Raw genomic sequence first — 12994 nt, 5'->3', positions numbered from 1 at the left:
GTGTTCACTGAGTGGTATGATGAGCATGAAAATGATGTAAACCATATGCCATGGCCGTCTCAGTCGCCAGATTTCAACCCAATTAAACACTTATGGGAGATTCTGTAGTGGCGCCTGAGACAGTGTTTTCCACCACCATCAACAAAACACACAATTCTAGAATTTCTCATGGAGAATGGTGTCTCATCCCTCCAATAGAGTTGAAGCTGTTCTGGCTCGTATTGGCTCAACACCCTTTTAAGACTCTTTATGTTGATGTTTCCTTTATTTTGGCAGTTACCTGTATATACGTATAGTGATGGGTTTAAATCCTGCAGGTTAGAGGTGAAGGTATACAGATCATGACCAGTAGACTAGGTTGTGATCCCATTAGGTCTACTTCAGGGCTGGGTGATATGGCCAAAATATTATACCACAGTATATATTTTTTTTTAATTGAATGGTATTTTTGAATGGTATTTTTCATTTTTGAATACTGTTCAATTCAACTTCAACCTAAACACATTTAGCACTTGTATCATTTCTGCATTTCCTGCACTCAATTGCAGTGTACCCAATTGTCATACTTAAGTAAATGTAAAGATAAGTTAATAGAAAATTACTAGAGTAAAAGTAAAATACTACTTGAGTAAAAGTCTACAAGTATTTGGTTTTAAATATACTTAAGTATCAAAAGCAAATGTAATTGTTAAAATAATTTCAAATTCCTTATATTAAGCAAACCAGATGGCACCATTTTCGTTTTTAATTTTATTCTTTACGGATAGCCAGGGGCACACTCCAACACTCAGATATATTTTTACAAACAAAGCATTTGTGTTTAGTGAGTCCTCCAGATCAGAGGCAGTAGATGACCAGGGATGTTCTCTTGACAAGTTTGTGAATTGGACCATTTTCCTATCCTGCTAAAGCATTCAAAATGTAACTAGTACTTTAGGTGTCAGGGAAAATGTATGAAGTTAAAAGTACAGTATTTTCTTTAGGAATGTAGTGAAGTAAAAGTTGTCAAAAATAAAAAATAGCAAAGTAATGATACCAAAAAACCGACTTAAGTAGTACTTGAAAGTATTTTTTACTTAAGTACACCACTGCTCAATTGTGATAATTTCCACACTGCCACGTAGGGCTGCACGATATAATCTAGGACTTATTTTTAACCAAATGTTGCAATTGCGATTTGACTTGCGAATTAGAGCAAAACTGTTGGAAACATGGAAATCGAATGACTATTCTAATTCTATAGTTAGAATATATTAGTGGGAACATTGAATACTGTGTTTGAGATGACAACAAATTAAAATGCCAGGGAGGAGTTATTGTGACAGGGTAGGAACTAAAGTGTTGATAAGTGTTTCCTAGGGGACCCTATAAGCTTTGGCTACATTGCATGTTTTCTCTTAGCTACGTCATGTAGCTAACATATTCTTGCTTTGCAGCATTTATTACTCAGTAAATGTATTAGCTAGCTAGATTTGGCATCAGTGGCTAACAATTAGTGTCACAAGATGTAGGGCAACTTTCTAAGCAAAGACAAACTAGCTGTTTGCAGATGTAAGAAACACAAACTAATATAGAACGCTAGTGGATTTATATTAATTAGCAACATGCAAGATTGTTGCATGTGCTGCATTGACCATGCAGACTGAACACAAGTGTCTCATGGTTGTGACAGGGGGCGTGGCTAGGTCTGTGTGGAAGGTGGCGCAGAGAGAAAGAGCAGAGAGAGATGACTCAAGTAGCGGAGTAAACAATTATAAAAATGGACATTACATATGGCGTATCACGTTTAACAAACCAAACATTCAAATACCGGTATAGAAGGTAAAGTAAAAACCCAAACCGGTCCCTGCATCAATACCGGTATATGGGGCGGCAGGGTAGCCTAGTGGTTAGAGCGTTGGACTAGTAACCGGAAGGTTGCGAGTTCAAACCCCCGAGCTGACAAGGTACAAATCTGTCGTTCTGCCCCTGAACAGGCAGTTAACCCACTGTTCCCAGGCCGTCATTGAAAATAAGAATTTGTTCTTAACTGACTTGCCTGGTTAAATAAAGGTAAAATAAAAAAATAAAAATATCATAAAATACTGTATTCTACCCAGCCCTAGTCTACGCTACAGTGGTCTGGACCCCACAGGGCCAGTGTGAATCACTCCACTGTTGTTTTAAATCTTTTCTGGCCTCCACTTGGCTGCTGCTCAGTCTGCTGTCTCTATTTCTCTTTTATATCCCATCTTCTCTCTCCTCTCTCCTCTCACTCTCTCTCGCTCTAAATGTACTCTGCGCTCTGTCACGCACGCATTGGTCCGGCCTCTTTCTTTGTCCCTTGTTTTCCTCTTCTCCCTCTTTCATGTCCCTCTCATTCATGTAGTCTCTTTTTCATACATCACACCCGTTTTCTCTCTCTCTCTCTTCCCTGCATCCCTGTGGGCTCATGGTCATCTGTGTGATGGATGCCAATGGTCAGTACCATGCTGCTCAGGTTGTGGTCACAGTCATTGCTTCTGCTGCTTGACCACTATGGTCTTGGTCCAAGGTTAAGCCCCCAGGCAACCTACTGTACATAGCCTTGCAGCCACAGCAGTGCGTGTGGTATAGTGCTTTGTGTGTTTATTTTTAATGTTTAATACCAGATCACAGACTAAGTGCATAGCAGTCACGTTTTAGATTTGCTGAAAAATATGCTTGGGATTGCGTGAGAGAGCATTAAAGCAAGGTTCTCATTTGACGTGTTGGTAATGTAAAAAAGACCCAGGGCTCCAGAGGAGAGAAAGACATTGTGGGAAGGTTGGTTTGAGGCGTTTATAGGCGTTGGCATATGACTGGGCCCTTGTCTGTGAGCACAGCTCCACTGTAAAGCAGTGAGACGCACTGATATTAACTGAGTGTACAAAATATTAAGACCACCTTCCTAATATTTTTGGCTTCAAAACAGCCTCAATTAGTCAGGTCATGGACTCTACAAGGTGTCAAAAGCGTTCCACAGGGATGCTGGCCCATGTTAACTCCAGTGCTTCTCACAGTTATGTCAAGTTGGCTGGATGTCCTTTGGGTGGTGGACCATTCTGATACACACGGGAAACTGTTGAGCGTGAAAAACCCAGCAGCATTGCAGTTCTTGAGCATTGCAGTTCCTGTGCGCCCGGCACCTACTACCATACCCCGTTCAAAGGCACTTAAATATTTGGTCTTGCCCATTCACCCTCTGAATGGCACACACAACACAATCCATGTCTAATTTGTCTCGAGGCTTAAAAATCTTCTTTTAACCTGTCTCCTCCCCTTCATCTACACTGATTTGAAATGGATTTAACAAGTGACATCAATAAGGGATCATAGCTTTCACTTGGATTCACCTGGTCCTAATGTTTTGTACTTTCTGTGTATAACTGTTTATGGGGATTTTTAGTGACGCGTAAATATGTATGTCCTGTTTTTCAAATAAATAACTACAGGTTTCTACGTATAAATAGGGAAATGCATAAACAGAGAAATACATAAACTTTGTGTGTGCGCGTCGTTCAGTAAGGGATTCAGATTTGTATATGTTTGTGTGAGAAAGTGAGGTCAGCAGCTGTGGAGTGTCTAGCTTGGCAGGATGTCAGTGACATTCCTGTGTATAAAAGTGTGCGCGTTTGCATGCATGTGTATGATTGCATGTGTGTATGGGTCTTTGTGTTGGAGGAAAGCCTGCGGACTTGAAGGAAATCAAACCAAGTGCCAAGATAGTCTAACAGAGATTTCCTCCCTGACCCTGAGTGAGGGGGAGGATAGACAGACATGTGTACACACACACACAAACACACACACGGTGTCTCCTCCTATGGGCTGAGGTGGAAGACTGGAGTTCGCTCCAACTTTTATAAAGGCCAAAATGTCACATGAAATGATGTGCAAAACTAAGTCAGCTGTACTATACTTGCTGTATATGTCCCTAGCTCCATTAAAATACCATTAACTAGGGCCTCCCGAGTGGTGCAGCGGGTCTAAGGCACTACATTGGGGAGCTTGAGGCGTCACCACAGACATGGGTTCGATCCCAGGCTGTGTCACAACTGGCCGTGACAGGGTCGGAGCATAATTGGCCCAGCGCCGTCCAGGTTAGCAGAGGGTTTGGCCGGGGGGGCTTTACTTGACTCATTGTGCTCTAGTGACTCCAGGTCGTCAGTTGAACAGTGTTTCCTTCGAGACATTGGTGCAGTTGGCTTCCGGCTTAAGCGGCAGGTGTTAAGGAGCACGGTTAGGCGGGTCATGTTTTGGAGGACGAGTGACTCGACCTTTGCCTGTTGGGGAGTTGCAGCGATAAGACGAGTTTGAAATTGGGTCGCAATTGGATATCACAAAATTGGGGCGAAAAAGTGGGTAAAATACAACAACAACAAAAAATAAACCAACCAACTGTTTCATCTCTCTAAATCATGTATCAAACTTTCTCACTCTGTGGTTAACAGGGACATTCCAGCTACATCACACATCTTGACTGGTCCCCCGACAACAAGTTCATCATGTCCAACTCAGGAGACTATGAGATCCTCTACTGTGAGTAGAGACGCCTTCAAATGATTGTCATGCTTCAGTGAGACTACAGCTTCATTGATGAAGCCTCATGCTATGTTACTGATCCATGAAGGACTATTTATCCCCCCAAAAATTTGATAAACTTTTTTAAATAATCGGGCTAAACCAACGTACAGTGTAGCTCATTCCTTTTTGCATTACACTTCTGTTGTGTAGTATCCCCTTAAACTATGCCCTGACTTGGTTCTATCATTTTTTGCAGGGGACATTCCAAATGGCTGCAAGTACATCCGTAACCGTTCTGAGTGTAAGGACATTGACTGGGCCACCTACACCTGTGTGCTGGGCTACCATGTCTTCGGTCAGTACCTGGGTTATATGGATATGGTGTGGGATGGGTTCTTCTGTTGGGCGTGATTCGTCCTCAAACACGTTGGCACGGTTCTTGGCTGTGCCATGCTAGATTTCTGTGTCTGTGTTTGTGTGTTTTTACTTTCACTGGTGTGGGTTTATAAGCTTCTGTGGTTGTGTGGCTGCAATTTATGTTTCTATGAGTCCTACTACTGAACAGAGTGTGGTTTGGGAGTTTGCACATCAGCAACTTATCGCACGCACTCTTAGACGTTCTGCCTATTGCCCCGGTTTTATTTTCTCTCCCTTCATTCACCCTCTCTTTCTCTACTCCTTTCTTATTCAGTTTTTTTTTTTAGATGTCGTACCCAAGTTTGTAGCATTGAAAGGAAATCAAGAGCTCTAATTTGAATAATAGGAATTTAATGTCCTTCCATTCCAACTCTCGTTCTGCTACCAGAATTGTCCCTGCTGTGCTTTTCACTACTGGTTTTGTCCCACTGCAGCATGGTGTGTTATGTGGTATCTCTCTCGTTCTTTCTTTATTTCTCTCTCCCTCTTTTTTTTGTCTCTCTGTCCATCACTTTTTCACTGTCCATCTCATTCTCTCTCTCTCTCTCACTCACTCACTCACTCACTCACTCACTCACTCACTCACTCACTCACTCACTCACTACCCCCCCAGTTTTTTCTTTCTCTCTTTCGGAGGGACTTGGGCTCAGAATAATAGCCCCACATTAGCCCCCCACTCCACATATTTCAGTTCTATATGGGGCTGGAAATATAGTTAACTCTTGACTTTTATATTTCACAGTTCTCAGCCAGTAGATTGTCTGAGGCTACAACCAGGGGTGTAATGATTAGGCCCCAAAATTAAAGTAGGCAACAAGCCTTGTTGTAATCTGATATCCAGGGGTTAATTGAATTGGGAATTGGGAGGTGGGGAGCCCTCCTTTTTTCTGACCATTCCAAACCAAAAGCTGTTTTATTGCTTTTAAAATATAGGTTGTGAATGTAATTGTTATTTTCATGAATTCGCCCAATAGGCTAGTGCAATTTTGGTTTCATGTAGGCTTATTGGTATGAAAATAAACACGACTGAATAACTTGCTATTTACATGTCCTGTTTTTGGCTTCAAAGCCAATAACAATTGTAGGCTATAGCAAATGTGCATTTTTATGCTGTCACAGAATAATAATTGAGATAATGCAAATAATTTATGATTACTTAGTTGGGCTAACTTTTTTTTTTTAGCTTCTTGCTGTAGGCCTACTTCACCATTCTTTGCCTGCATCCCTAATCCCTACCCGTTAGCCTACCTGCCTTTGCTGTAATATTCTAACAGGTCAACTCTTGCTGGCCAAACATCATTAAATGTTGCTAATTTATATAGCTATAGTGTGGATAAAGGGCTTCTTTTTTTAAAATGTAACAGGCACCCAAATGGTGCAACTGCTGCGTAGGCAACACAATAATCAGACAGAGACAAGCTGGCTCAGGGAAAAATTTGCACGAGCTACCTTGTGGTTGGCTATTATGTTGCAATATCAATATTTTAGGAGCCGCCTTGTTGATGCAAAATGGTTCAATAGTCTCCGAGACGCCTCGTTCGTTAATGCAATGTTTCAATATTCTCAGAGCCACCTTGTTGATACAATGTTTCAATATTCTCAGAGCCACCTTGTTGATACAATGTTTCAATATTCTCAGAGCCACCTTGTTGATACAATGTTTCAATATTCTCAGAGCCACCTTGTTGATACAATGTTTCAATATTCTCAGAGCCACCTTGTTGATACAATGTTTCAATATTCTCAGAGCCACCTTGTTGATGCAATGTTTCAATATTCTCAGAGCCACCTTGTTGATACAATGTTTCAATATTCTCAGAGCCACCTTGTTGATACAATGTTTCAATATTCTCAGAGCCACCTTGTTGATACAATGTTTCAATATTCTCAGAGCCAGCTTGTTGATACAATGTTTCAATATTCTCAGAGCCACCTTGTTGATACAATGTTTCAATATTCTCAGAGCCACCTTGTTGATACAATGTTTCAATATTCTCAGAGCCACCTTGTTGATACAATGTTTCAATATTCTCAGAGCCACCTTGTTGATACAATGTTTCAATATTCTCAGAGCCACCTTGTTGATACAATGCTTCAATATTCACAGATTTTTGTTTTTCTTCCCTTCCCTGGCGAATAATGCAGAAAGGCAAATGCGAAAATGAGCTGGGCACACACATTATGAGGAACATCTCTGAATGCATCGCAACGAGACAATGACACTGTCATAATACACTGTATGCGCCATTCAACGGTCGGCAACCTTTTTCATGTGGAGTGCCAATTTACAATTGATCCAGTGGAGGCCCCTCAGAGGAAGGGGAGGACCATTCTCCTCAATATATTTCATAAAAAATAGTAAAACATTAAAGTTATCCTTTTTAGATCAAACTATACTAGATATATTCACATCACCAAATAACTGATTAAAACACAGGTCTACAGTAGCCTTAGCAGCACCATGGTGTAGCCGGAGGACAGCTAGTTTCCGTCCTCGTCTGGGTACATTGACTTCAATACAAAACCTAGGAGGCTTATGGTTCTCACCCCCTTTCGTAGACTAACACAGGAATCATGACAACTTCCGGAGGACATCCTCCAACCTATCAGAGCTCTTGCAGCATTAACTGACATCTTGTCCACCCAATCAAAGGATTAGACAATGAATCTAGTACTGAAAACATAAGCTACAGCTAGCTAGCACTGCAGTGCATAAAATCTGGTGATTAGTTAACTCTGAGAGAAAGACAATAGTTGAACAGTTTTGAGCAAATTAATTTCTTAAATGAAGGAGAAAAAAGAAAGGGAGTGAGAGCTAGCTATATTTCATTGTATTTTTTTTTATTTTTACTTTCACTTAGATGCACTCTGCCATTTCCTTCTTGCTGAAATTCTAATCGTTTGATTTCATTTCAGTTTGTGACAAAACAAGCCAGTATAGTGTAGAATCATTGTACCATCTAAACCGCTGTGAAATATATTTTCCATAACCAAAAATATTTCATTTTCAGCTGTTTGAAGACGGTGTACAAAACTGAAAGTAATAGAAAAAAATGAAACATAAGAACGGGAAGCATAGAAATAGCGCAGATAGAACAGATCTACCTCAACTTAGACTTGCACACACAACATATATTTATTTATATGTGAATTGGGTCATATCACCCAAAAAGGCCCGTCGGTGTAAATGCCTAACTGCTTGCTGTACACTACTGCATGATAGTAGTGGGTTTACTAACGCGTTAGTTCTAGTAGCTATGTTGACTATGATGTTAGCTAATATGGTGACAACTATGTAGGCTGTATGTAGCAGTTATGATATGAAGGTTTGGCTTGCAAAGTTAGTTTTTTACCTGGTCACAGAATAGCGCATAGATGTGAGAAGGAATTATACAACGAGCAAAGAGACCGTGCTGTTTGTATGTGTTTGCTGTGTAAGTTAACTGTGTTTGGGCGTGATCAGGGGTGTATTTATTCAGCTGATTCTGTTAAAACGTTTCTTAAATGGATGCTAACAAAACTAAACGGGGACAAACATATCTGAATTTGTCCAATAGAAACTCTTGTTTGCAACTGTTTGGACTAATGATTCCATCCTAGATCAGCTAAATGCAGGCAGGAGTTTGCAAGGTGGTATTGAATCTGTCAATGTCTGTCACCTTGATTACAAAATTTCGACCTGTGCACCTACGTTGTAAACTTTCATTCATAGGCTATTCATCATGATGGGAATAAGGACAATTTGAGTGTCATGTAGTAGCCTAAACCTATGAATACATTGAATGACGGTATTGAATGTGTCACTGTCAGCTTGATTACAACATTTTTTCTCTCAACCTGTACACCTACGTTGTAAACTTTCATTTGCAGGCTAGGTTGTAGCAACCTCGTGATGGGTATAGGGGAAAAGTTGAGTATCATGTAATAGCTTAAACCTATCGATGTAACATTGAGCTGGGTGAAAGGAATATTCTGTAACGAAGTAAGGCCATGTTCATGAAAAGAACACACGGTGCTCCACTATGCCTACGTGTTGTACGGAGGCGCTGTCCTTTCAGCACCATGCCACAGTGCTCTGCTATGCGTACGTGTTGTACCGAGGCGCTGTCCATTCAGCACCATGCCACGGTGCTCCGCTATGCCTACGTGTTGTACCGAGGCGCTGTCCATTCAGCACCATGCCACGGTGCTCCGCTATGCCTACGTGTTGTACCGAGGCGCTGTCCATTCAGCACCATGCCACGGTGCTCCGCTATGCCTACGTGTTGTACCGAGGCGCTGTCCATTCAGCACCATGCCACGGTGCTCCGCTATGCCTACGTGTTGTACCGAGGCGCTGTCCATTCAGCACCATGCCACGGTGCTCCGCTATGCCTACGTGTTGTACCGAGGCGCTGTCCATTCAGCACCATGCCACGGTGCTCCGCTATGCCTACGTGTTGTACCGAGGCGCTGTCCATTCAGCACCATGCCACGGTGCTCCGCTATGCCTACGTGTTGTACCGAGGCGCTGTCCATTCAGCACCATGCCACGGTGCTCCGCTATGCCTACGTGTTGTACCGAGGCGCTGTCCATTCTTTGGTCAATTTTTTTTTTTGTCTTCATGCGTCCTTGTCGATTGTAATCCTAAGTAAGTCCTTTGATGATTTCCCTTCAGATTTCCCTTCACTTCCTCAACCACCAAACTTTACAGTTGGCACTATGCATTGGGGCAGGTAGCGTACTCCTGGCATCGGCCAAACCCAGATTCTTCCGTTGGACTGCCAAATGGTGACGCGTGATTCCTCACTTTAGAGAACACGTTTCCACTGCTCCAGAGTCCAATGATGGCAAGCTTTACACCACTCCACGCTTGACATTGCTCATGGTGATCTTAGGCTTGTGTCTGGCTTCTCAGCCATGGAAACCCATTTCATGACGCTCCAGACAGACAGTTCTTGTGCTGACGTTTCGTCAAGAGGCAGTTTGGAACTCGGTAGTGAGTATTGCAACCGAGGACAGACAATTTTTATGTGCTATGCGCTTCATCACTCGGCGGCCCCCCGTTCTGTGAGCTTGTGTGGCCTACCACTTCACGGCTGAGCCGTTGTTGCTCCTAGACGTTTCCACTTCACAATAACACCACTTAGTTGCCCGGGGCTGCTCTAGCAGGGCAGAAATTTGACGAACAGAGTTGTTGGAAAGGTGGCATCCTAAATGGTGCCACGTTGAAAGTTACGGAGCTCTTCAGTAAGACCATTCTACCGCCATTGTTTGTCTTTGGAAATTGCATGGCTATGTGCTCAATATTATACACCTGTCAGGAACATGTGGCTGAAATAGCCTGTCAGTAACATATGGCTGAAACACTAATTTGAAGGAGTGTTCACTCACATGAGAGATATATATATATATATATATATATATATATATATATATATATATATATATATATATATATATATAATGTATATATATAATGTGTGTGTGTGTGTGTACAATTATCTGTAAGGTCCTTAATTTGAAGCACAGATTCAACCGCGAAGACCAGGGAGATTTTCCAATGCGCCGCAAAGAAGGGCACCTATTGGTAGATGGATAAAAAATAAAGCAGACATTGAATATCCCTTTTGAGCATTGTGAATGTATTAATTACACTTTGGATAGTGTATCAATACACCCAGTCACTGAAAGGATAAGGGCTTCCTTCCTAACTCAGTTGCCGGAAAGGAAGGAAACTGCTCAGGAATTTCACCATGAGGTTAATGGTGACTTCAAAACAGTTTGATGGCTGTGATAGGAGATATACAACAACATTGCATTTACTCCACAATACTAACCTAATTGACAGAGTGGAAAAGAAAGAAGCCTGTACCTAATGAAAAATAATATTCCAAAACATGCATCCTGTTTACAATAAGGCACTAAAATAAAACTGCAAAGAATGTGGCAAATATATAACCTTTATGTCCTGAATACAAAGTGTTAAGTTTGGGGCAAATCCAGCACATCACTGAGTATCACTCTTCATATTTTCAATCGTGGTGGTGGCTGCATCATGTTATGGGTATGCTTTCATCTGCAAGACCTAGAGTTTTTTTAGGAAAACAATCCAGGTGTGCAAAGCTCATAGAGACTTACCCAGAAAAACTCACAGCTGTAATCTCTGCCAAAGGCCATTCTAACATGTATTGACTCAGGGGGTTGAATACTTATCTAATCAAGATATTTTAGTGTTTTATTTATTTACTTACTTACTTTTACAAATGTTCACATTTTTCTTCCAATTTGGCATTACAAAGTATTTTGTGTAGATCGTTGAGAAAAAAAAATGTTTCATCCCACTTTGTAACACAAGTGGAAAAAGTAAAGGGGTGTGAATACTTTCTGAAGACAGGACATCAAACCCGATATTTTTTTAGTTCTGTAATATTTCACTGAAAGGGGTGAAATACTACAACTCTCTTCATGACACTTAGGCATAGGAGACAATTTAGTTTTTGACAAAACAAATCCACTTTATTACAGTACGCACTCTTTCTGACAGTTGTACACAGAGTATATTTTTTCAAATAGTGTTTCGTTTCTGCACGGGTCAGTTTCACCACCGTATAATTAATCAGATATCACTTCATAAAACGTTTTGTTGAAGAGACTGTTCCAGTTAATATTTAAATGTCCGAAATTGTCTGATAGTCGATCATTAGGTTCCATCACCGTATTAAAATCCCCACATACACTACCGGTAAAAGGTTTTAGAACACCTACTCATTCAAGAGTTTTTCTTTTTACTATTTTCTACATTGTAGAAATGAAATAACACCTATGGAATCATGTAGTAGCCAAAAAAGTGTTAAATAAATCCAAATATTCCAAATATAATATTTGAGATTCTTCAAATAGCCTCCCTTTGGCTTGATGACAGCTTTGCACACTCTTGGCATTCTCTCAACCAGCTTCATGAGGTCGTCACCTGGAATGCATTTCAATTAACAGATGTGCCTTGTTAAAAGTTCATTTGTGGAATTTCTTTCCTTAATGCATCTGAGCCAATCAGTTGTGTTGTGACAAGGTCGCGATGGTATACAGAAGATAGCCCTATTTGGTAAAAAAAAAAAAAAAGTCCATATTATGGCAAGAACAGCTCAAATAAACAAAGAGAAACGACAGTTCATCATTACTTTAAGACATGAAGGTCAGTCAATGCGCTGTGGGTGAACGAATTATCTCTGCATGTGTATTTCCCACTGTAAAGAATGGAGGAGGTGTTGTGGTGTGGTGGTGCTTTGCTGGTGACACTGTCTGTGATTCATTTAGAAATCAAGGCACACTTAACCAGTATGGCTACCGCAGCATTCTGCAGCTATACACCATCCCATCTGGTTTGGGCTTATTTTTTTTATTTTTTTTTACCAAGAATTAGAGTGATGGAGTGCTGCATCAGGTGACGTAGTCTCCACAATCCCCCGACCTCAACCAAATTGAGATGGTTTGGGATGAGTTGGACCGCAGAGTGAAGGAAAATCAGCCAACAAGTGCTCAGCATATGTGGGAACTCCTTCAACACTGTTGGAAAGCATTCCAGATGAAGCTGGTTGAGAGAATGCTAAGAGTGTGAAAAGCTGTCATCAAATATATTTTGATTTGATTATCACTTTTGGTTACTGGATGCTTCCATATGTCTTCACTATTATTCTACAATAAAAAAAATAAAAAATAAAATTAAAAGTATAAATAAAGAAAAACCCTTGAAAGAGTAGGTGTTCCAAAACTTTTGACCGGTAGTGTATAATTACTGAATATCTCACACATACATATCCTGTTAGTTTAATAAATTATAGCTTTTTCCTACTTGCAACACATTTTGAGTGTACTGTACATTTATCACTTATTTTTGTCCAATAATAATTCATTGATGTCTGCAAAGTCATTATTGTCTGCAATGTTATTGTAAGCTTATTTTTGTAGTTGTTGATTATTTGCCAACCTTCATCTTTCTTTTTATCTTGGTTTTGGATTGGGAAGTGTGAACAGTGTTTCACTCCACCTGCTTTGGGGGGTGGGGTATTTCCACAC

General features: G+C 40.8%; 1 protein-coding gene across 4 annotated transcripts in view; it reads left to right on the top strand.

The window, feature by feature from the left end:
• The window catches only part of LOC139381954 (echinoderm microtubule-associated protein-like 4), an 85123-nt gene that overhangs the window by 66646 nt on the left and 5483 nt on the right, over positions 1-12994 (top strand). For all 4 annotated transcript variants that reach the window (XM_071125841.1, XM_071125843.1, XM_071125840.1 and 1 more), the window contains 2 exons: positions 4449-4536; positions 4778-4876. In XM_071125841.1, coding sequence (XP_070981942.1) covers positions 4449-4536; positions 4778-4876 — 187 coding nt within the window. The remainder of the gene's footprint in view (positions 1-4448; positions 4537-4777; positions 4877-12994) is intronic.

The sequence above is a fragment of the Oncorhynchus clarkii genome, chromosome 23 (assembly GCF_045791955.1).
Source record: "Oncorhynchus clarkii lewisi isolate Uvic-CL-2024 chromosome 23, UVic_Ocla_1.0, whole genome shotgun sequence".
In the NCBI taxonomy this organism is placed as follows: Eukaryota; Metazoa; Chordata; class Actinopteri; order Salmoniformes; family Salmonidae; genus Oncorhynchus; species Oncorhynchus clarkii.
The sequence above is the reverse complement of the archived record's forward strand: the minus strand, read 5'-3'. Positions and strand labels throughout refer to the sequence as shown.